The 22,334-nt window shown below is 36.3% G+C and overlaps 1 protein-coding gene across 1 annotated transcript in view; it reads right to left on the bottom strand.

The window, feature by feature from the left end:
* Positions 1 to 1,943: 1,943 nt before the first annotated feature.
* Positions 1,944 to 22,334, bottom strand: part of LOC141297471 (protein sidekick-2-like) — a 40,548-nt gene continuing 20,157 nt past the window's right edge. The window contains exons 4-12 of the mRNA XM_073827901.1: positions 20,708 to 20,841; positions 18,849 to 18,960; positions 15,791 to 15,981; positions 14,349 to 14,432; positions 12,458 to 12,652; positions 11,376 to 11,492; positions 7,414 to 7,581; positions 7,169 to 7,271; positions 1,944 to 2,208 (exon numbers count right to left, since the gene is read on the bottom strand). Of these exons, the coding sequence (XP_073684002.1) occupies positions 1,944 to 2,208; positions 7,169 to 7,271; positions 7,414 to 7,581; positions 11,376 to 11,492; positions 12,458 to 12,652; positions 14,349 to 14,432; positions 15,791 to 15,981; positions 18,849 to 18,960; positions 20,708 to 20,841 (1,369 nt within the window). The remainder of the gene's footprint in view (positions 2,209 to 7,168; positions 7,272 to 7,413; positions 7,582 to 11,375; positions 11,493 to 12,457; positions 12,653 to 14,348; positions 14,433 to 15,790; positions 15,982 to 18,848; positions 18,961 to 20,707; positions 20,842 to 22,334) is intronic.

Raw genomic sequence — 22,334 nt, 5'->3', positions numbered from 1 at the left:
TCCTTCGTGGGGCCAGGAGACTGAGGCCTCCAGTCAAAACCAAGATCCCTTCTTGGGACTTAGCAATAGTCCTTGAGGGTCTGGTTGAAACCCCGTTTGAACCTTTAGAATCAGCGTCTGACAAACTTCTGACTCTTAAAATGGTTTTTCTAATGGCAATAACTTCCTTAAAAAGAATTGGGGATATGCAGGCTCTGTCTATCGCGCCATCCTGCTTAGACTTTGCCCCAGGATTGGTGAAAGTGATTTTGCATCCTCATCCTGATTATCTGCCCAAGGTGCCATTCTCGGCTGTACATCCGGTCATTTTAGAAGCCTTCTGTCCTCCACCGTTCACAACGCCGGAGCAGGAGAATTCTCATAGACTGTGTCCAGTCCGCGCTCTTCAGGCTTACATCCACCGCACTAGCCAGTGGCGTAAGTCGGAGCAACTCTTCGTCTGTTATGGCCCCCATAACAGAGGAGCAGCTGCCACCAAGCAGACCATCTCTCATTGGGTCAGGGATGCTATAGCTCTTGCCTATGAGGCGCGCGGTCAAGCTTCGCCTATAGGCCTTAGGGCTCACTCCACCAGGGGGGTCGCCTCGTCCAATGCGTTGGCAAGGGGTGCTCCCCTACAACAAGTTTGTGATGCGGCAGGCTGGTCCTCTCCGCACACATTCATAAGATTTTATAGCTTGGATGTTCATGCCACTCCGGGCTCTCACGTCCTTGAGTCGACATCACAAGCTAATGTCTAGGTCTTCCTGCGTTCTTGTGAAACACACCTGCACAACCGTAGGAGTCCAGACATATTCAAGCACGGCGGCGTGGGTATTCTCGTTCCCAATGCGCTTAGCAGCGCAGCATCGACTGTAGCTTTCAAAAGGGAACAATCTCAGGTTACTTGACTGTAACCTTGTTCCCTGAGAAAGCGGAACGAGATGCTGCGCTACTTTGCCGTGCTGAAGATGTCCCAGGACTGCTCTTCAGACAAAATATCCTGACGATGCACCTGTGGCTCATCTATTTATAGCCTCGTGCGCGTGCGCTCCGGTGACGTCAGCAATCGAGGCTATAATGCCGTTTAGTCAATTATATTGACGTTTTACATACAATATTCACAGCTGGTCACTTCTAAAGACGTTCCCAATGCGCTTAGCAGCGCAGCATCTCGTTCCGCTTTCTCAGGGAACAAGGTTACAGTCAAGTAACCTGAGATTGTTTACAACCATCCATGTTAAATGCTATACTGCCCTACAAAGGCAAAGTGCAGTAACTACACCAACACTGAAACTGAGAAAAATACCTTTAAAGTTTTTACACCATACATGGTATTAGTTTGGATTTTGTAGTTACTGCGATTTTAACACTCTTGTTTCTCTGAAACGGGACAAAATTGAACCAGGAGACTTTGCCACAAGACAAAACAGTTGTCACAAAGCCCATTTTAAGCCTTAACTCGATTTTGACCAAATGTGTAGTTACTGCGCTTTGCCTTTGGAGGGCAGTATAGTTGACAAGAAGCTGCAACCTCTTATCAGCAACCGTAAGGGCAACATATACATTAAATATAGAATAGCAATTGGTCTTTATCCTTTCTCTATATAAGACAGAAAGAAAAGATGAGTTTTAAGAGAATGGAAATGTTTGACATTGGAGAAATGTGGAAATGAATGGGTGAGTATGAAATGACTATAAGATTTTTGTATCAATCGATAAGAGACATGAACATTACACAAAAAAGAACAGAGACAGGGTGAATCGTAATATATTTGATTGATAAAAAAAAGAACGATGAAGATGAGCAGAAAGAAAAAATGAGGGCAGACAATAACTGCTGTGCTATTAAATTAAAAAATGGAGGCAACGAGACAGAAAAAGAGGCAGAATGAGTGTAGGTGATAAACAGGGATATTGAAAAACTGAATGAGATATGATTCAGAGAGCAGGGAAAGAACAAATCAAAAAGAAATGATCAGAGGAGATGAAGGACTGCGTGGCTGGGGAACAGAGCAGAGAGGATGATAGGAGTGCGTTTTCATCTCTGACCTCACGCGTAAGTGCGCACTGCGGGAATCATTGCCGCCCACTGATGTCACTCTGCAGGTGTATGTGCCGATGTCACCTGACCAGGTCTGAGAGATGTGCAGTGTCCCGTTGACATCCAGACGCAGCCGAGGCAGAGACTGTGGGAGGATCACCTGACCGTCCTTCTCCCAGACAAACCTGAATGCACACACAAACACCAACATTAACAACAAATAGTGTACAAGTTTACAAATTTCAGTTTATTTTGAGACCATCATTGTGTAATGCGCTAATTTTAAAACTATTTATTCAATTAAATATAAGATCAAACACAATGCAAGACACGTTTTAATGTGACATATTTCTGCATGAAACAAATCTGGTTTTAATCTGATTGTGAAAAATTAGCTAACAATGTTATTAGTGGTACTTGTTAAAACCCTTCACTATTTCAAACCTTTTAATCAAGAACACTCTTTTTCTCTGTGGACCCATAAGCAACATATTCACTAGAAACACCCTAGCAACCACCTAGTAAAGACCTAGCAACCATCCAAAACAGCCTTGGTCAAGAAATTATGCAAAACAATCTAGCATCCACCTAGTAACACCCTAGCAACCACCCAGAACACTCTATCATCCACCTAGTAAAGGCCTAGCAACCACCCAGAACACCTAAGAATACTCTTGCATCCACTTAGTAAAGACCTAGTAACTACCCAAAACAGCCTTGGCCAAGCAATCACCCAGAACATTCTATCATCCACCTAGCAACACCCTAGCAACCATCCAGAAAACTCTAACAACCACATACACTAACATCCACCTTATCATGGCATAGCAATCACCTATAACATTCTAGTATCCACCTAGTAAACCCCTGCAGTCACCCAGAACACTCAAGTAATTCACATAGTAACACCCTAGCAACCACCCAGAACTTTCTAGAATCCACTTAGCAACACCCTAGCAACCACCTACAATGTTCTAGCATCCACCTAGTAACACCTTAGCAACCACCCAGACTGTTCTAGCATCCATCTAGTAAAACCCCTGAAGCCACCTAGAACACTGAAGGATTCACTTAGTAACATGCTAGCAACCATCTAGAACATTCTAGCATCCACCTAGCAACACCCTAGCAACCACCCAGAACATTCAAGCATTCATCTAGCAACACTCTAGCAAAGCTAATACACTAACATCCACCTAATAACAGCATAGCAACCACCTACGTTCTAGCATTCACCTAGTAACACCCTAGCAACAACCCAGACTGTTCTAGCACCCACCTAGTAACACCCTAGCAACCACCAGACTGTTCTAGCATCCACCTAGTAATAACCTAGCAACCACCCAGACTGTTCTAGCATCCATCCAGTAAAACCCCTGAAGCCACTCAGAACACTCAAGGATTCACTTAGTAACACCCTAGCAGCCATCCAGAACATTCAAGCATTCACCCAGCAACCTAATAGACTAACATCAACCTAATTACAGCATAGCACCCATCCAGACTGTTCTAGCATCCATCTAGTAAAACTAATTCACCGTAGCAAACTAATGCACTAACATCCACCTAGTAACACTCTGGCAACCACCCAGACTGTTCTAGCATCTATCCAGTAAAACCCCTGCAAACACCCAATACATTTAGGGATTCATCTAATAACACCCTAGCAACCACCCAGAACATTCTAGCATCCACCTAACAAGACCCCAGCAACCACCCACAACATTTTAGCATTTACCTAGCAACACCCTGGCAACCTAATACACTACAATCCACCAAGTAACATCCTAGCAACCACCCAGAACATTCCAGCATTCACCTAGCAACACCCTAGCAAGCTAACACACTAACATCTACCTAATAGTGGCATAGCACCCTCCTAGAATGTTCTAGCATCAACCTAGAATCACCCTAGCAACCACCCAGAATATTCTAGCATCCACCCAGCAATCACCCAGAACATTCTAACATTCACCTAGCAACATTCTTTCAACCTAATACACTAACATCCACCTAATGTCATTACACTCTCCTAGAATGTTCTAGCATCCACCTAGTAACACACTTAGCAACCACCCAAAACATTCACCTAGCAACACCCTAGCAACCTAATACATTAACATCCACCCAATTATGGCATAGCACCCACCTAGAATGTTCCAGCATCCACCTAGTGACACCTAAGCAACCGCCCAGTACATTCTAGCATTCAACTAGCAACACCCTAGCAACCGCCCAGAATAATCTAGCATCCAGCGAGCAATCACCCAGAACGTATTAACATTCACCTAGCAACACCCTAGCAATCTGATACAATAATATCCACCTAATAACGGCATAGCAAGCATCTTGATTGTTCTAGCATCCGCCTAGTAACACCTAAGCAACAACCCAGACTGTTCTAGCAATCATCAAGCAAAACCCCCTTGAAAACACTCAAAACACTCGGGGATTAATCTAATAACACCCTACAGCAACCACCTAGAACATTCTAAAAAACAAAAAGAAAACCTACCAAGCATAACAACTTACTAAATCCCTCAGATCACCTTTGCAAACAGAGATACATTTTAATGAAAGTGTATGAAAAATCACCATTTTAAGACTAATGAATTATTACATTTATGTAAATGGGTCAATTCAGATTTGATGCTGTCTTGTTAATTAAAGTTAAGCTAAAAACTAAAATATTTAATGGCTAATTAAACTAAAAAATAGTTATGAAGAAAGAGAGAAAGCGCTGCATTTGATAGTATAACTGTATTAAGAATGATTTATTGTATCATTTCATTGACTGCAAAGCAACATTTCCTTTGTGCCGCCGGTCTAGCAGATGTAGTTACCGCATGACACCTGTGTGTATTTAACCGAGCAGTTGCACACATTACATTCATCACAAAGACATTGTACAGAGTTCAGGGAACATCCAAGGTCATCAGAAGCTTCTAACAGATGTGTCCAAGCTCTGCGTAATCGATAAGACTCTCTCACACGCTGGAAACAGATACGCATTCACAAACACTCGTGATTAATTGCATCATGGCCTGGCTTGTTGGAAATCCTTTTACTGCTGCTATCAATTACTGCTTCCATCCAACACAATTACCCTTCCTTCTCATCCCTCATTCTTTACGAAATAAGTGAAAAGCCTCCACGGGTGTTTGGAGGGAGGTTAAGGAGGACACAAAGACATGAAAGAGAAAGACAGAGACTCTTAAAAGTCATCACTAAGTGCAGTCCAGGTTCTCATTGAGAGGAACTCATTGGAAGTTTGTAGGTTTTTAATGAGAGTCTGAATCTTGTCTTCAAATCACTCACTCGATGTTGAACTGCTGTAATGGAGGACGGTTGAAGCTGTAGACTTCCAATTGAGCACACAGGGTTTGCAGTTAGATTCAAAGGATTCTGGGGAACTGTACGGGGGCTGTAAATGTTGAGATAATGTAATGGCTCATGATTTCACGCTGGTGCGGCATCATTAACGCTAGACGATTTTATCTACCAGGATTTGAATGGTGTGAAACATGGCAGGCTATAATATTGCTAAGGCATGCATCACTATCGCTAGAGCTCGCACTCAAGGTTAAGTATTTTAACAACCCTTGCATTCCGTTCCAAGTTGGAAGTGAGATATTCCTACTAAGATATTCATAGGTGCTCCATTGCCGACACTGCTCAAAAACATATAAAATGGCAATGTTAGATTTGCAGTTGTTTGATTGTCAAGAAGGATGTTTTCTAGCAAAGTTGTGGTAATCTTGTGTATTTGTGTCAAAGAAACTGTGGAATAAAGTCGCATTCTGGTAGCGCCATAGCATTACGACTGAACCACAAATGTCACATGGACTTTTATAACAATGTCTTTACTACCTTTCTGGGCTTAAACGTCTCAGTTGCGTTGCTGTCTATGCAGGGTCAGAAAGCTCTCAGATTTCATTAAAAGCATCTTAATTTGTGTTCCAAAGATAAACGGAGATTTTGTGGGTTTGGAAGAACACGAGGGTGAGTAATTATTGACAGAATTTAAATTTTTGGGTGAACTATCCTTTTAAGGGAATACAATGCACACCTAATAATGAACCACCCAAAACATTCAAGAACTAGAGATGCGCCGGTCAATTGGTGATAAATTGGCCTCTAATTTCAAATGGCTACATATATTTTTGTTTCACTTCTAGAATAAAACTTTCTAGATGATTTACCATGTCATCCAAGATGTTCATGATGTTCAGATGTTCAGAAATTAAGGTTTTTGAGAAAACATTTCAGGACCCGTGCTGGCAAAATGAGTCGGAACGCGAATGGTCTAATTTTGAGCTACAGGCAAATCAAGTGAAAAATGTCAGTTTTGGTCAAATTTGAGGTTTTCACAAAAATATCTGTATTTGTACGTTTTCTGAGAGGTGTACCTCCTAACTTCTGGATGAGTTGCTTCTCACCACAAGTTGTAGGTCTATTGTTGCAAAGCCCAGCATTCCAGCTTTGTGAATATTCATAATGAATTCTCAATAACATGAGTCCAAACCAGTGAAGTATGATTTTCAAACCTATGCTGATGAAAACAAAACAATCGCGCCGACTAAGTATATTATTATATGAAGAAAGAAAACATCTTTGTATGACATGGGTGTTCTGGAAGTGAGCTACTCGTTTAAGTCCAGTTTGCCTGTTATAGAGCAAATGAACATCAAATGAATTTGCTCAAACAAAGAAAAAGAATTAGCAACCAGTATAGGAACTGGCCAAATTGCTTTTAAAAAAACAAAACAATCAGTGCATCACTGTTTAGAACCCCCTGTTGGCCTAGCAATCACCCAAAATGTTGTAGCATCAATCAACCTAAAACATTTTCAGAACCCTAATGAATCATTACATTTATTACAATGTAAATACAGCAAATTCTCAAGTAGGAAGTCTGATTCAAAGTGACGTCTTAAACCATAAGAGTATTTAGTGACTAAATATTATAGACACCTTAGAATTGCAAAGCAATGCACTTAGCAGCTGCATAGTTAAATATCTATGCATAAACATTTAGATAATAATATATTTTTTCTCCACCCACATGGTTGCATTTGCATAAAAGTAGTTTCAAAAAAATGCTAAATGTTTTGTGTTTACAACAATCATGTATGTGGGCCGCACCTGACTGAGACGCTGGGGTCATGCGTCACGCCGCAAGTCATGGTGGCTTTTGTTCCTTTGATGACGCTCTGATCCTGAGGAGGATTTGTGATGCGTGTACGCGCTGTATGATAAAACAAAGGAAATGCACATCAGTATATGCACAGGTGTATGATATCAACTCACAAACACACTTAAACATGGACAACATAGAGTATAAAGATAGCCTGTGATCTACACACTTCAAAACACACACAGATACTCACCCCAGACCACGAGGTCGGCCGAGGCCTCGTCTATGCCACGGGAGTTGCTGGCCATGCAGGTGTAAGTGCCAGCGTCTGATATGTGGGAGGGGCTTATGAGTAAACTTCCTGACTCCAGGAGAGTGAACCGCGGGAGCTGAACCGAACCGCTTGCCAGCACTCGTTCTCCTGTGGAGAATACATACCCAGACATAAATACATATGTGATTCTGGACCCACAAAACCAGTCTTAAAGGAGTAGTTCACTTTCAGAACCAAAATGTATAGATAATGTACTCACCCCTTTGTCATCCAAGATGTTTATGTCTTTCTTTCTTTATTCATAAAGAAATTATGTTTTTTAAGGAAAACATTTTAGGACTTCTCTCCATATAATGGACTTCTATGGTGCCCCCGAGTTTGAACTTCCAAAATGCAGTTTAAATGCAGCTTCAAAGGGCTCTAAATGATCCCAGACGAGGAAGAAGTTTTACCGGTTATTTTCTAAAACCATTTACAATTTAAAACTTTTTAATCTTTACACAGAGTACACACAGAGCTAGAGAAGACGAGCATTTGAGGTTAAAAAGTATATAATTTGTAATAAAAAAAAAAAAATCCAATCGTTTTGCTAGATAAGACCCTTCTTTCCTCGGCTGTCATCGTTTAGAGCCCTTTGAAGCTGCATTTTAGAAGTTCAAACTCGGGGGCACCATAGAAGTCCATTATATGAAGAGAAATCCTGAAATGTTTTCCTCAAAAAACATAACTTCCTTATGACTCAAGTAAGAAAGACATGAACATCTTGGATGACAAGGGGGTGAGTACATTATCTGTAAATTTTTGTTCTGAAAGTGAACTACTCCTTTAAATAGCACGGATATATTTGTAGCAATAGCTAACAATACATTGTATGTGTCAACATTTTCCTTTTATGCCAAAAGTCATCAGGATATTAAGTAAAGATCATGTTCCATGAAGATGCATTGCTAAAAACTTCATTTGGACAACTTTTAAGGTGATTTTTAAAATATTTTATAATAACAATAATTTTTTGCACCCTCAGATTCCAGATTTTTAAATAGTCGAATCTCGGCCAAATATTGTCATATGCTAACAAACCATACATCAAAGGAAAGCTTATTATTTAGCTTTTCAAAACGGTCAGATTTGAAATAAATAAGCTTTCCATTGATGTATGGTTTGTTAGCATATGACAATATTTGGCAGAGATACGACTATTTAAAAATCTGGAATCTGAGGGTGCAAAAAAATCTAAATATTGAGAAAATCACCTTTTGAGTTGTCCAAATGAAGTTTTTTGCAATGCACATTACTAATCAAAAATTAGGTTTTGATATATTTACAGTAGGACATTTACAAAATATATAATAAAGTAATTTTAAATAATATTAAAAGTTTTATAATTACATAAAACTATATTATAATATAAAAAAGGATTATATTATAGATTATTGAACTATCCAGTTATAACTGGCAAGATCTGCATTCATAATAGACTTTCAACAAAACTGAAAGAACTCGAAAAAGATGATTATTTTTGTGTTAAAAGGAAATTACAATTCTTTTGAGTTACTGAGTGAAGGTTTCAAGTTTCAAAAAGGACACAAAGGCTCTGTGAATGTATAATAAAGGTGGTCAATATGACTCATGCACTATATTCCAAGTCTTTTGAAGTCTTGATGTAGTTTTGTATTAGAAACTGACAGAAATTTTAAGTTATAATGCACTGAATGTTCCCTTCCAGTGAGCTGTAACTGATTCTTTGAAAATGAAAGATTTGACTCGAGTGATTGATTTGTTTACTAATCAGACATCACCACTCTCTCATGAACAAACCAAAAGAGCTATGGCAATTTTTCATTGCAAAAAAAATGACTTGATTTAGGTCTACTGCTGATACAAAGCTGTTGTTGTTATCAGAGCACTTGCAATAAAGTGCGAGAGTCATATAGACTTCTTTTTATCCTGCTTTTGCATCTTTTTTGAAGCTTGATAGCCTCATGGACAAGCGGGACAAAAACAAGAGGGATTCTTTTAAACTTCTTTTGTGTTCCACAGAAAAAGTCATATGGGTTCGGAACAACAGACGGGTGAGTAAACAACGACAGAACTTTCATTTTTGGGTGAACTAATCCTTTAAAGCCACAAGCATGCTTGTTTGCTATCCTTCTGCTTTGGCATGACAAATGTAAAGCACAGTGCTGGAAACAGACACTCTCCTCTAATTCTTCAGTCTTCTATACAATTATTTTCGTAAAAGATCACAATTTTGTCGCAAACACTATCTGATATTTGAGATGGTTCTGGTTTAAGATGTATTTACAGCTTCTACAATGACAAAATTAGGCTGGCTATTCAAGAAAGTTGATTTTAACATTTTTAAGGGAAATTCAGACATGTTTTGTCATGCTTAACAACATCCCTTTACTCAGGTAAAATCACAGTAAAGTACAACTTTGAGTGGATTATTTATTTAATATATACCTGTAGCCAAAAGTTTGAAATAATTACATTTTTATATTTTTCTCTGTTCAAAAATATAGTAAAACTGAAATTTTGTGAAACATTATTACAATTTAAAACAATTTTTTCCTATTTTTATATATTTTAAAATCGAGTTTATTCCTGTGATACAAAGCAGAATTTTCAGCAGCCAATATCCCAGTATTTATTGTCACTTGATCCTTTAGAAATCATTCTAATATGCTGATTTTGATATTCACGAACTATTTCTTACTATTATCAATGTTGAAAACAGTTGCTTAATATTGCTGCTTAATATTTTGTGGAAACCATAATACACTTAAATAAACGCTGGTTATTGCATTTTTTATTCATCCAAAAAAATGCAGAATTTTAATATTCTTTTTTTATACACAAAGTTTGGGATCAGTACGATTTTTAATATTTTTAAAGAAGTCTTTTCTGCTCATCAAGGCTGTGTTTATTTGATTAAAAATACAGAAAAACTGTAAAATTGTGAAATATTATTGCAAATTATTCTAGTATGGTGATTTATTATCAATGTCGGAAACAGTTGTGCTGCCTACTATTTTTATATTTTTGGAAACTGTGATACTTTTTTCAGGATTCTTAAAGAACAAAAGGCCAAAAATAACAGCATTCATTTAAAATAAAAAAATTTGTAACAATATACATACACTAGCATTCAAAGTTTGGGGTCAGTAATTTCTTTCTTTCTTTCTTTCTTTGAAAGAAATTAATACTTTTATCCAGCAAGGATGTTTTAAATTGACAGTAATTGACTCGTATTGTTGGAAAAAAAAATCTATTTTAAATAAATGCTGTTCTTTTTATCTTTTTATTCATCAAAGATTTCTGAAAAAAGTATCACAGGTTCCAAAAAAAATCAAGCAACACTGTTTCCAACATTGATAATAATCAGCATATTAGAATGATTTCTGAAAAATCATGTGACAATGAAGACTGGAGTAATGATGCTAAAAATTCAGCTTTGCATCACAGGAATAAATTCTATTTTAAAGTATACTAAAATAGAAAACCACTATTTTAAACTGCAATAATATTTCACAATTTTACAGTTTTTTTCTGTATTTTTAATAAAATAAACACACCATTTGAGCAGAAAATGAGCAGAAAAGACTTCTTTAATAAAAAAAAAAAACAATCAAAATCTTACTAATCCCAAACTTTTTGAACAGCAGTGTAACTGTATTGTACATACATAAAAGATTTATTTGCATAATTGTAGCCTATGTCAAATCACACAATCATTTTCACGCCTGATGACAACAGTATAACACGTCAAGGCGACATTGCAGCAAAACAGTGCAATAGATTGTCAGAAAATAACCAGTCAAAGCAGGTAAAACAGAGGAACAGAGAGGCGCTGAGGTGAAGTGCAGCCTGGGAGCTGACACTTTGTAGTTGTTCCTCTGAAATGTGTGAGTGTAGACAATGAAGGATGTGTTCTTCACCTTTCTGCCAGGTGATGGCGGGACGGGGCGCTCCTGAGGTCTCACAGTGCAGGATAACTGACATGCCGTCAATCACAGTGCTGTCGGAAGGCCCCGCCGTGATGTTCGGTGCTATACCTGTGAGAAAAGCACAGCAACGGCATGAGAAACAGAGATGTACAACAGCACACGCAAGTTCAAACACTTCCTCATGCTCGTAAGCGCTGGGAAATCACACAAAACTCGATTCGCGTGGATCAAAGCCCGGCTTAGAAACCAAACAAGCAAAGAAAACAACAGAATGAGAGCAGATATGAAACAAAAAGTTGAACAACAGAAGAAAAAAACAATTCACTGGGAAATGTACAAGCGAGTTAAATTGGGATTTCTGAGGTGGGCGAACAAACACTTCCTTGCAACTTCCAGACTGGTTGATAATACTTAAAGGAGCAGTTAAACCTTAAATTAAAATTGTATCATTATTGATTTCCCATCATTTCAGTCCAGACCTGTTTGAACCAAACATGAGATTTCAGTGTCTAGTATTGTTTTGGACCCCATTGACTTTCGTTGTTTGGACAAAGACAGTGATAAAGGTTGAGGTAAAGTATGACACGATTTTCATTTGGGATAAACTACCTTTAACTTTAGTCTATATCCAGTATCTGTGTTGACTGTAAGCAGAGGTAAATAGCGGCTAGCTCTGGTGTTTAGTGTTTTAGAGCACTCTATGTGTCTCTGAGCGGCAAGATAAGCTCAGTCAGTCCTCTATAAAAGCCCTCTTTATCTCTCCCTGTCTCTCTGTCGGTCTCTCTCCTCCTCACAGCTCTTCCTCACAACAGGGTATTAATCACAGCTTTAGCACGGCGACAAAAAGCACATCAGCGACACGAGAGAGAATGAAGACTGGAAGAAAGAAAGACAGAAAGCCATTGTTAGGATGGCATTCAAAGGCTTTCTGATTGCGAGAGAAAGAGACAGACACAGAGAGAGGCTGAGGAAATAAACGTCCACATGTATTTGTGCATTAGTGTATGGGAGCATGAGAGGCAGGAAGAGGAAAGGTGTAATCCGGGGAGAGAGGGACAGGCGGATGAACTCACTCGTAACGGCGAGGTAGGTGTTGGTCTGCACCTCTCCGGCCTGGTTGCGGGCGAAGCACTGGAACATTCCGGTGTCGTCGGGCAGAAGGCCGTTAACCTGGAGACTGCCTCCTGCCAGTACTCTGTAGCGTGGGGTTTTCACGGGGCTTATGGGTACTGCATCCTTGTACCACACAATATCAGGTTGAGGGACACCTGAGAATAGGTGTATATGTAAAAGTGACCAGGTGAATAAAGAAAGAACTGAACAGTAGGATATATAAATATATATATATGAATTGAACAATAAACAACAATAATATAATATTATAAATATTAAATATAATTATTTAATTTAATATATTAAATATATATATAAAAAAAATTTAATACTATAGTACATATATAATATATATATATAGAAAATACTGGTAATATAAGGTAAATACATGGGGTAGGGTTAGGTTTAGGGGTCAGGTTCAGGGTTAGTACCTAGTTTTTACCTAGTTATTGTAATTACTTTAATATGTAAGAATAAATAATTTATTAATTAATAAATTAATTGCTAAAAATAAACATGTATATAAACTATTTGAAAATGTATTTTAAAATACATTTTATATATTATTCAAAAAAATGTGTATAAATATATAACACACATGCATGTATAATTTATTAATATATAATACATTTCTATAAATTATTATGTATGTGTTAAATGTATACATACTAATAGTTTATTTTATTGAATTTATTGTCAGAATAAAAAACTTATTCACAATTAATAAATAAATATAAAAATTGTAACTTTTAATTAAATAAAATAAAAATATAAATCAATGTTTACAAATATATAACGTATTAATAAATAAATAAATAAATAAATAACAAAATAATATTATAGTAAATATATATGTTACATTTATACATAAAATAAATATATAATTTATTTAATCATATTGCATTTTATTTATTATGTAAGAATAAATCATTTATTTATAATCAATAAATTAATTACTAAAACTAAACATTGTATATAAACTTTTAAAAAACATGTTTAAAAATACATTTTATAATTTATTGTAAAAATATGTATAAAAATATAATTTATTAATAATTAAATACATTGCTAAAAATATTATAGTTAATATATGTTACATTTATATATACTGCACTAATAAAGTTATAATTTATTTTATTGAATTTATGTAAGAATAAATAACTTATTCACAATTAATAAATAAATATAAACTATGTACAAAAACTATTTTAATAAAATAAAAATATAAGTCAATGTATACAACTATATAACATGTATTAATAATACATACATTACTAAAAATTATTATATTAAATATATGTTAAATGTATACATTAAATAAAAATATAATTTATTTCATTGTATTTTATTTAATTTATTATGCAAGAACAAATAATTTATAAACAATCATTCATAAATACATGAAGAAAAAATAACCTATTTAAATAGAATAACATTTAAATATGAGTCAATGTACAAATATAATTTTTTATCTTATTATAAATAATGTAATAATGTATATATATATATATATATATATATATATATATATATATATATATATATATATGTGTGTGTGTGTGTGTGTGTAAATATAAATATAAGTAATAAATTACATCTTTTTCATCCAAATCTGGGATCTTCCAAACTATCCACAATTGAGAGTACATTATTAGGTAGCTCCGCCCACAGTAGAATCGCACTGGTCAAAAATCCTCTTCCATATGGCTATATACTACACATCTGATTGGCTGATCTGTTATGATTAACTGTGGATGCTTTGGGCAGCATGCTGTTGTCAGTAAAAACAGTAAAAAAATAGTTTGATGCTTGAAAAACCTCATTAGGATGAAATGTCAATAGGTGTCTCACCTCTGGCCTGGCAGGGAATGTCCACTACTTTTTCCATCTCAGCTGTGATGTGTTTTTCTGGTTCCTTCACAAACTGAGGCGGTTCTGCAAGAAAAGAAAGAGCAAGAAAGAAAGAGAGGGTTGTGACCTCCACATGTGCACCTGAGAGAAAAACACCACAGACAAACGACACAGGAAGCAAGATTGAACATTTTCAAAATAAATAGGACTGTTGTTGGATTTTGAGAACATCCTGTTCAGGCTTTTCGGTTTGACTCTGACAACAGAACATTTCCATAGAGACAGAGAAAGAAAAATGACCCTAACTAGATTACTAAAAGTTTTGCTGTTTAGATGGCTTTTGAAATTGAAATCCTTTGTAGTGACAGTATAAAAGTCATTTTAATTAATCCTTTTTTTTATATGTTTTTTCCTGGAAATCGGACCCAAAGCGATGCCATTGCTAGCATCAGCTTTACCATTTGAGCTACAGACACACTGTAGGATTGAAATGTCATCCATATAAAGTCTTGTTGCAACGCACTATTCATTTGGCTTTAAAAAGCCAATCAGTGAAGGGTTGGACAACATTCCTTTGCTCCTGCACATGCTCATTAGTTTCAACATATCCCATTACTCAGTGAATATAGATTTTTCAAATGATTTAAGAGGTTGACTCAGCACACTGATTATAATGAGCAGTATATTAGGTACTGATAGTGGCAAACGATTACATAATCATTGATCAAAAATATTGATTTCGGTACTGTCATGAATGCGCATCAAAGTCAGAAATTGTTAAATAAAGTCATTATTTTGGTTTTCTTTGCGCACAAAAAGTATTCTCGTAGCTTCATAAAATTAAGGTTAAAACATCTATGTCACATGGACAATTTTAACAATGTTCTTACTACCTTTTTGGGCCTTGAACATGTCAGTTGCTGTCAATGCAGGGTCAGAAAGCTCTCGGATTTCATCAAAAATATCTTAATTTGTGTTACGAAGGCTAACAAAGTTCTTACTGGTTTGGAACAACATGAGGGTGAGTAATTAATGACAGAATTTTCATTTTTGAGTGAACTATCCCTAAAATGTCATTAATGGATCTCGCACTTGTGGATTTACATTTAAGTTTACAAGTGAAAACTGGTAGTTTTCCATCACACAAAGCTGTGTATACTGCCCTCCAAAGGCAAAGCGCAGTAACTACACATTTGGTCAAAATTGAGTTAAGGCTTAAAATGGACTTTGTGACAACTGTTTTGTCTTGTGGCAACGTCTCCTGGTTCAATTTTGTCCCAGAGGAACGAGAGTGTTTCAGAGAAAGAAGAGTGTCAACATGTTAGACTAGCTGGGCGTAAAAACTTTAAAGGCATTATTCTCAGTTTGAGTGTTGGTGTAGTTACTGCACTTTGCCTTTGGAGGGCAGTATAGTTCTGTGTGTGTTTGTGTAAGTGTATTACCGAGCACATGTAGGTACGCTCCAGCGCTGACAGAGGGAACGCTGCTGCTACGGAGAACAGCTTCACACTCGTAGAAGCCAGAGTCGCTGACCACTGGACTCAACACCGTCAGTCTGCGGTTAAAATCACTCAGTCCATTCCTCACAGGAACACCGTCCTTCTTCCAACTGATGCTCAGCTTGATTAATGGCCTGATATAGAATTAAAATGGGGTAGAAAGAGAAAGAGAGGTTGTTGTTAACTTTTAAAGGTAACATATCATGAAAATCTGACTTTTTCCATGTTTAAGTGCTACAGTTGGGTCCCCAGTGCATCTACCAACACAGACAATGTGAAAAAGGACAACAGTGTAACTTTGTTTTAGTAAGCCTTTTTCTGCAAGCCTGTACAAAAAGAAGCATAAATAAACATGCGGTTTCTTATCCAGCTGTTTACCTTCACAGACATAACCGACTGTTTTTGTAACTCATGTGTTTTTAACATAAACTTATGTGTATTTGACAGTTTAAGCGCAATAAGACATGAAAGATAAGTTAGTACTACTTAGTTTAGTACTCACATGCTGTGTGTCGGCCACTTTCTGTGAGCATGTTTTGGATGTGTGCGCTCAGAAAGCTGTATATAAGAAGTTTAAACTGATAGGGCTTTTTAAACACATGATTTTAGAGTGATTGACGTGATAATTAATACCAAACAGATGTTTTTTAGCAGAGCATCCAAGGTATAAGTAAAAGGTGGCAGGGAGCAGCAGCTCATTTGCATTTAAAGAGCATGCATGAAAACAGCGTGTTTCTGCTTCCACTCAAAATAGGCATTTTCACAGACACATTCTGGGAACACCTGAGACTTAAACAGTTGAGGTCAAAGGTTTACATCCAGAATTCAGATTCATTTAGAATCTGAAAGATGTATTTTACCAGAATAAAAGGGGTCATACAAAATGCATGTTATTGTTTATTTAGTACTGACCTGAATAAGATATTTCACATAAAAGATAAAAGAGAGAAAATAATAGTTGATTTTCTTTTTAATGACCCAGTTCACAAGTTTACATCTCCTTGATTCTGAAAACTGTGTTGTTACCTGAATGATCCACAGCTGTGTTTTTTTGTTTAGTGATAGTTGTTCATGAGTCCCTTGTTTGTCCTCAACAGTTAAACTGCCCACTGTTCTTCAGTAAAATCCTTTAGGTCATTTTTACTTATTTTAACCCTTTCCAACAATAACTGTATGATTTTGAGATCCATCTTTTTACACTGAGGACAACTGAGGGACATGCAACTATTACAGAAGGTTCAAACGCTCACTGATGCTTCAGAAGGAAAAACCATGCATTAAGAGCCGGGAGTGAAAACTTTTGAACAGAATGGAGATGTGTCCATTTTTCTTATTTTGCCTAAATATCATATTTTATTTAGAACTGATAGTTACATGTGATACATGTTTCCCAGATAACAAAATAAGTTAAATTTACCCTGATCTTCAAATTCATGATTGACTCATGAACAAATCACTAAAAAAAAAAAAAAAAAACCCACAGCTGTGGATCATTCAGGTATCATCAACACAGTTTTAGGAATCGAAGGGGTGTACATTTTTGAACAGGGTCATTTTTATAAATTCAAATATTATTTTCTCATGTGGACTATATGTAAACATCTTTTATGTGAAATATCTAACTCAGGTCAGTACTAAATAAACAATAACATGCATTTTGTATGATCCTCTTATTTTGGTAAAATAATTAACATTTAGCAGATTCTGAAAGGGGGATGTAAACTTTTGATCTCAACTGTAGTACATATTGTAAAAAAGGACATTATAGGTCTCCTTTAAAAGCCTTTTGTATTTGACAGCATGCAATGGATTCTGTCAATACAGCTTAACTTGGAAACATTCATTTAAAATGAAGTTCATAAAAAAACAAAATCATAAGACAGCTTAGTTTTTTATGAACTTCAAGAAATTTAAAAGCAGTAAATGAATGTTTCAGAGTAAAGCTGTATTTATGAAGTTTCTTCTTTTCTTAATGGAGTCTGTACGTCACATGCAATAATTACAGAAAAGTGGTGAGAAAAAGAATAAAAAGGATGACAGTCTTCAATCCTAACAGAGCATGCTACACAACTCCTCGTCCAGGCCCTGGTCATTTCCAGGCTGGACTACTGCAATGCTCTTTTAGCCGGTCTTCCAGCATGTACAATCAGACCTCTACAAATGATTCAGAATGCAGCAGCACGTCTGTCTTCAATGAGCCCAAAAAGGCCCATGTCACACCTCTCTTTATATCCCTGCACTGGCTACCGGTTACAGCTCGCATCAAATTCAAGACACTGATGCTGGCCTATAGGACAGCCACCGGCTCATTCACCTGCCTACCTCCATTCACTACTTCCTGGTGGAATGATCTTCTCACCCCTCTCCGGAATGCAGACTCCTTAACAGCTTTCAAGCGACTGCTGAAAACCCATCTTTTTCGACACTATTCGACTCAATAATATTAATAAAAAAAAAAAACAAAAAAAAAACTTTGTTCTCCTCTCTTTCTTGATCTTCCCTTTCTAGCCTCTACTCATCTAACAACGCCTAATATATGGTATTTTTGAGCACTTCCTATGTTGATCTGCCTCCTTAGGATGAATCACTTGTTGTATTCCCAATTTGTAAGTCGCTTTGGATAAAAGCATCTGCTAAATGAATAAATCGTCACCTTAGAATTATAAGGTTCTATCTGACATTTTTGTCAAAATTGAGTGATTCACATATTCTTATTCTGTGACAACATAGTTTACAAAAGAAACATCAAATTATGTAAATATGTACATTTGGGGCCTTTTTTTAGAAAACAAAAATGATTCTATCTACAGAAGGCTATGGAACGCAAAAACTTTGAAGCTCAACATCTCGAAAGTGCTCAGAATGCAGATAGAACCTTATAATTCTAAGGTGACGAAATGTAAATGTAAATGTAAATGCAATCCACTTCTTCCCTTGTAATCACCATAATTAAAACCATTTTCCTATCATTCAAACTGTAAAGGAATCGGTGGTCGGTCACCTAGCATTGGCCACACACTCCATGGTGACCTCAGAGGTGCCGGAGATGACGCTGGTGTTCCTCGGCGGGATGACGATGGTGGGAGCGATGGGGTCCGCAGGACCACCAACATCTACAGCAGAAGAGAAATGTGAGAATGAGAAAACGATGAGAGCTTGAACAAGTGTGTTATGACACACAGGTAAAGGACATTATCGAGTGAGTGTTTTTAATAGAACTCTGATCTGTCATCTGCAGGTGTGAGTGTTTCCAGATGTAGGAAGTGCCAGCCGATGTACTGTACGTGTTACAGCAAGTGTGACAGGTTTGTGTTTGGAACAGGAACTCATATTCCTGCTCTCCTGGGAGCTGAGTGTATGTGTGTGTGTGTGTGTGTGGAGCTCTGTCAGAGACTCTTTAAAGCACTGATATTCAACTACAGCTTCTGGGAAGGACACACACACACCTCCCACGATCTCTAATCTTCTCGCTGTCTCTGCACCATTCTTTAGTTCCTCCTGTATTAGACTCAAAAATATCATATCCTGGTTTGCCGAGAGAATCTGATATACTGAAACTCTTACAAAGTACAATCCATAACTGTCAATATTCTCGCTCTGGAAGCTGTGAGAGTGAAACAAAGCACTGTCACAGGCACAAGACAAATATGTATTTGTCTATAGGGTTACATGTTCATATAAACCAGCATGTTGTCTGTGTTGGAAAGACAAGATTCGAAACTTTATATATATACTGGCGTTCAAAAGTTTGGCATCAGTCTTATGCTCTCTTATGCTCATCAAGGCTGAAAAAACAGTAATATCGTGAAATATTATTGCAGTTTCTAATATTGGTTTTCTATTTTAATCTACTTTAAAATATAATTTATTTCTGTGAACCAAAGCTAAATTTTCAGCATAATTATTCCATGTCACATGATCCTTCAGAAATCATTCTAATATGCTGATTTATTATTAATGTTGAAAACAGTTGTGCTGTTTAATATATATTTTTTGGGAACCTGTGATACTTCTTTCTTTGATTCTTTGATGAGTAAAAAGTTAAAAAGAACAGCATTTATTTAAAATAGAAATCTTTTCTTACAATATAAGTCTTTACTATCACTAGCACATCCCTGCTGAATAAAATTAAGAAAGATTTAAAGAAAGAACAAATTTACTGACCCCAAACTTTTGAATAATACTGTATATTGTAAATTTCTATTTTGAATAAATACTTTTGAACTTTTGATTTATTGAAGAATCCTGAAAAAAGTATCACAGGTCCCAAAAAATAATAAGTAACACAACTGTTTTCAAAATTGCTAATAAATCTGCATATTAGAATGATTTCAGAAGGATCATGTTATATAAATATAAATTATATTTTAAAGTATAATAAAATAGAAAGCTGTTATTTTAAATTGCAAAAATATTTTACAAAATTACTTTTTCCCATTTTGATTAAATTGAAAAAAAAAAAAAAACATAAAATGTCTTACTGATCCCAAACTTTTGAATGACAGTGTATCTTACCTTTAACTATAAATTAATAATAATAAAAATAATAATAATAATAATAATAATATGTAAAAAAATGTAATTAATGAATATAGGATCAAACTGGCTGTTTTTTAAATGTATTTAAAAAATAATAATTTCAGTTCATTATTTGGAAAAGTACAACTTCATTATTAAAGGTACAAAAGTACTTTAATAAAAGTATGTTATTAAAGTTACTTTGAAATTTGGATTACATTTATGTATATTTTCATCACAGATATCAAATAGCAATATATCCATCAATATATACAAACTGCTTTAGTTTTTTAGTAGGTTGTAGTGTGTCTAAACTGTGTATCCAAATCTTTACAGACATACTTTCCACAGACAGCGTTATAGGCTGGCCAGTCTTGTTTTCGCCGTTCTTGTCATTTACGGCTTGTACGTAGTATCTTCCAGCATCTGGGGCCACGGTGGACAGGATGACCAGCGTATTGTCCAAAGTAATGGCTCTGTGAGAAAACAACAAGCAGAATCATGGTCAAAAATCTCTAATCTAAAGATTAGATTCAACTTTATTGTCATTACACATGTACAAGTACAAGGCAACATCACACTCAAGCACTGATTTATAACACTGCATAAGTAATATCACCACAAAACTACACACCAAATGTTCAGAGCCGCGCTCGGAAAAACTGATATTTACATGAAAAATTCCCCACGGATGTTTCAGAGCCACTGTGGAGTACTAATTCACTGCCATCTCATTACGCCTATTCATATACACAAAGGGAAATGTCTTTAAAAACATGACAGAATTCAGAATGTTTCTTGTATAGTTGTTTTTTTCCTTAACTACTGACACAACGACTCATTCAGACATAATGAACAAAGAAACTTAATTTCTCCATCTGTCATTTTCCCTCCAGATCAACAACCCTGTGAAATGACTTTGCTCCATAAATATCACATAAACCACTTCTGGCAGCAGGAAGTATTTTTTTCCATAAAAACAGAAATTTTATAGATATTTTTCTTCTTTTAATTAAGCCCTTATTAAATTCAAGTGCTTTGAAATAGATATGCTAAATTAAAGACACATATATAACCTGTAAAGGAGCATAAAAATAAATTAAAACAGCTTGTACTACACATGTAACACGACTTCCTCTTTAGCAGTACATTCACGCATCTCACTTTGAATAACCAGCCATTTCTACCCGACTGCCCCATTGCTGTCCACTGGGCCGAGACCTGACACTTACCCCATGGAGTCCCAATTACTGCACCTCCTTTGTTTACAATCAATGTTTTCTCATTATGACTATGTGTTGGACAATTGAGGAAGAATTGTTCGTTCTGCGTGGCTGCCCTCGACCCGTCTCACACACCCACAGTCTTTGAGCTGGCACCCACGTTCCCCGGCCCGAGTCCTCCGGGGTGCGGAATGCTAATAGGAATCTGTCCATCTCACTGTAGGAATACCAAATGTGTGCCGAAGCCCTAGAGCCGCTATCGCAACAAGGCTGCAGATGCTTACTGATAAAGTCAGCATATTCGGAGGCAAAACTGACAGATCTTTCACTCATCTTTTTATTCTCGCTTGGCTTTACAACTGTGAGAAGACTATAACACAGCTGATGGGCCTGCGATTGTGCAGTGTATTTTTATACAGCATACTTAAATCTATTGAGTCTGTATACATAAATTTGGCAAACGACATGCAATAATTTTAACTCACTATCTGTACATCTGAGTGCCCTTCAAGGAGTAGTTTACTTCCTGAACAAAAACTCACAGATAATGTACTCACCCCCTTGTTATCCAAGATGTTCATTTCTTTCGTCGTAAAGGAATTATGCTTTTTGAGGAAAACGTTTTAGGATTTCTCTCCATATAGTGGACTTCTATGGTGCCTGTGAGTTTCAAGTTTCAAAATGCAGTTTAAATGCAGCTTCAAAGGGTTCTAAACAATCCCAGCTGAGAAAGAAGGGTCTTATCT

This window comes from Garra rufa, chromosome 22 (genome assembly GCF_049309525.1).
Source record: "Garra rufa chromosome 22, GarRuf1.0, whole genome shotgun sequence".
Classification (NCBI taxonomy): domain Eukaryota; kingdom Metazoa; phylum Chordata; class Actinopteri; order Cypriniformes; family Cyprinidae; genus Garra; species Garra rufa.
The sequence above is the reverse complement of the archived record's forward strand: the minus strand, read 5'-3'. Positions and strand labels throughout refer to the sequence as shown.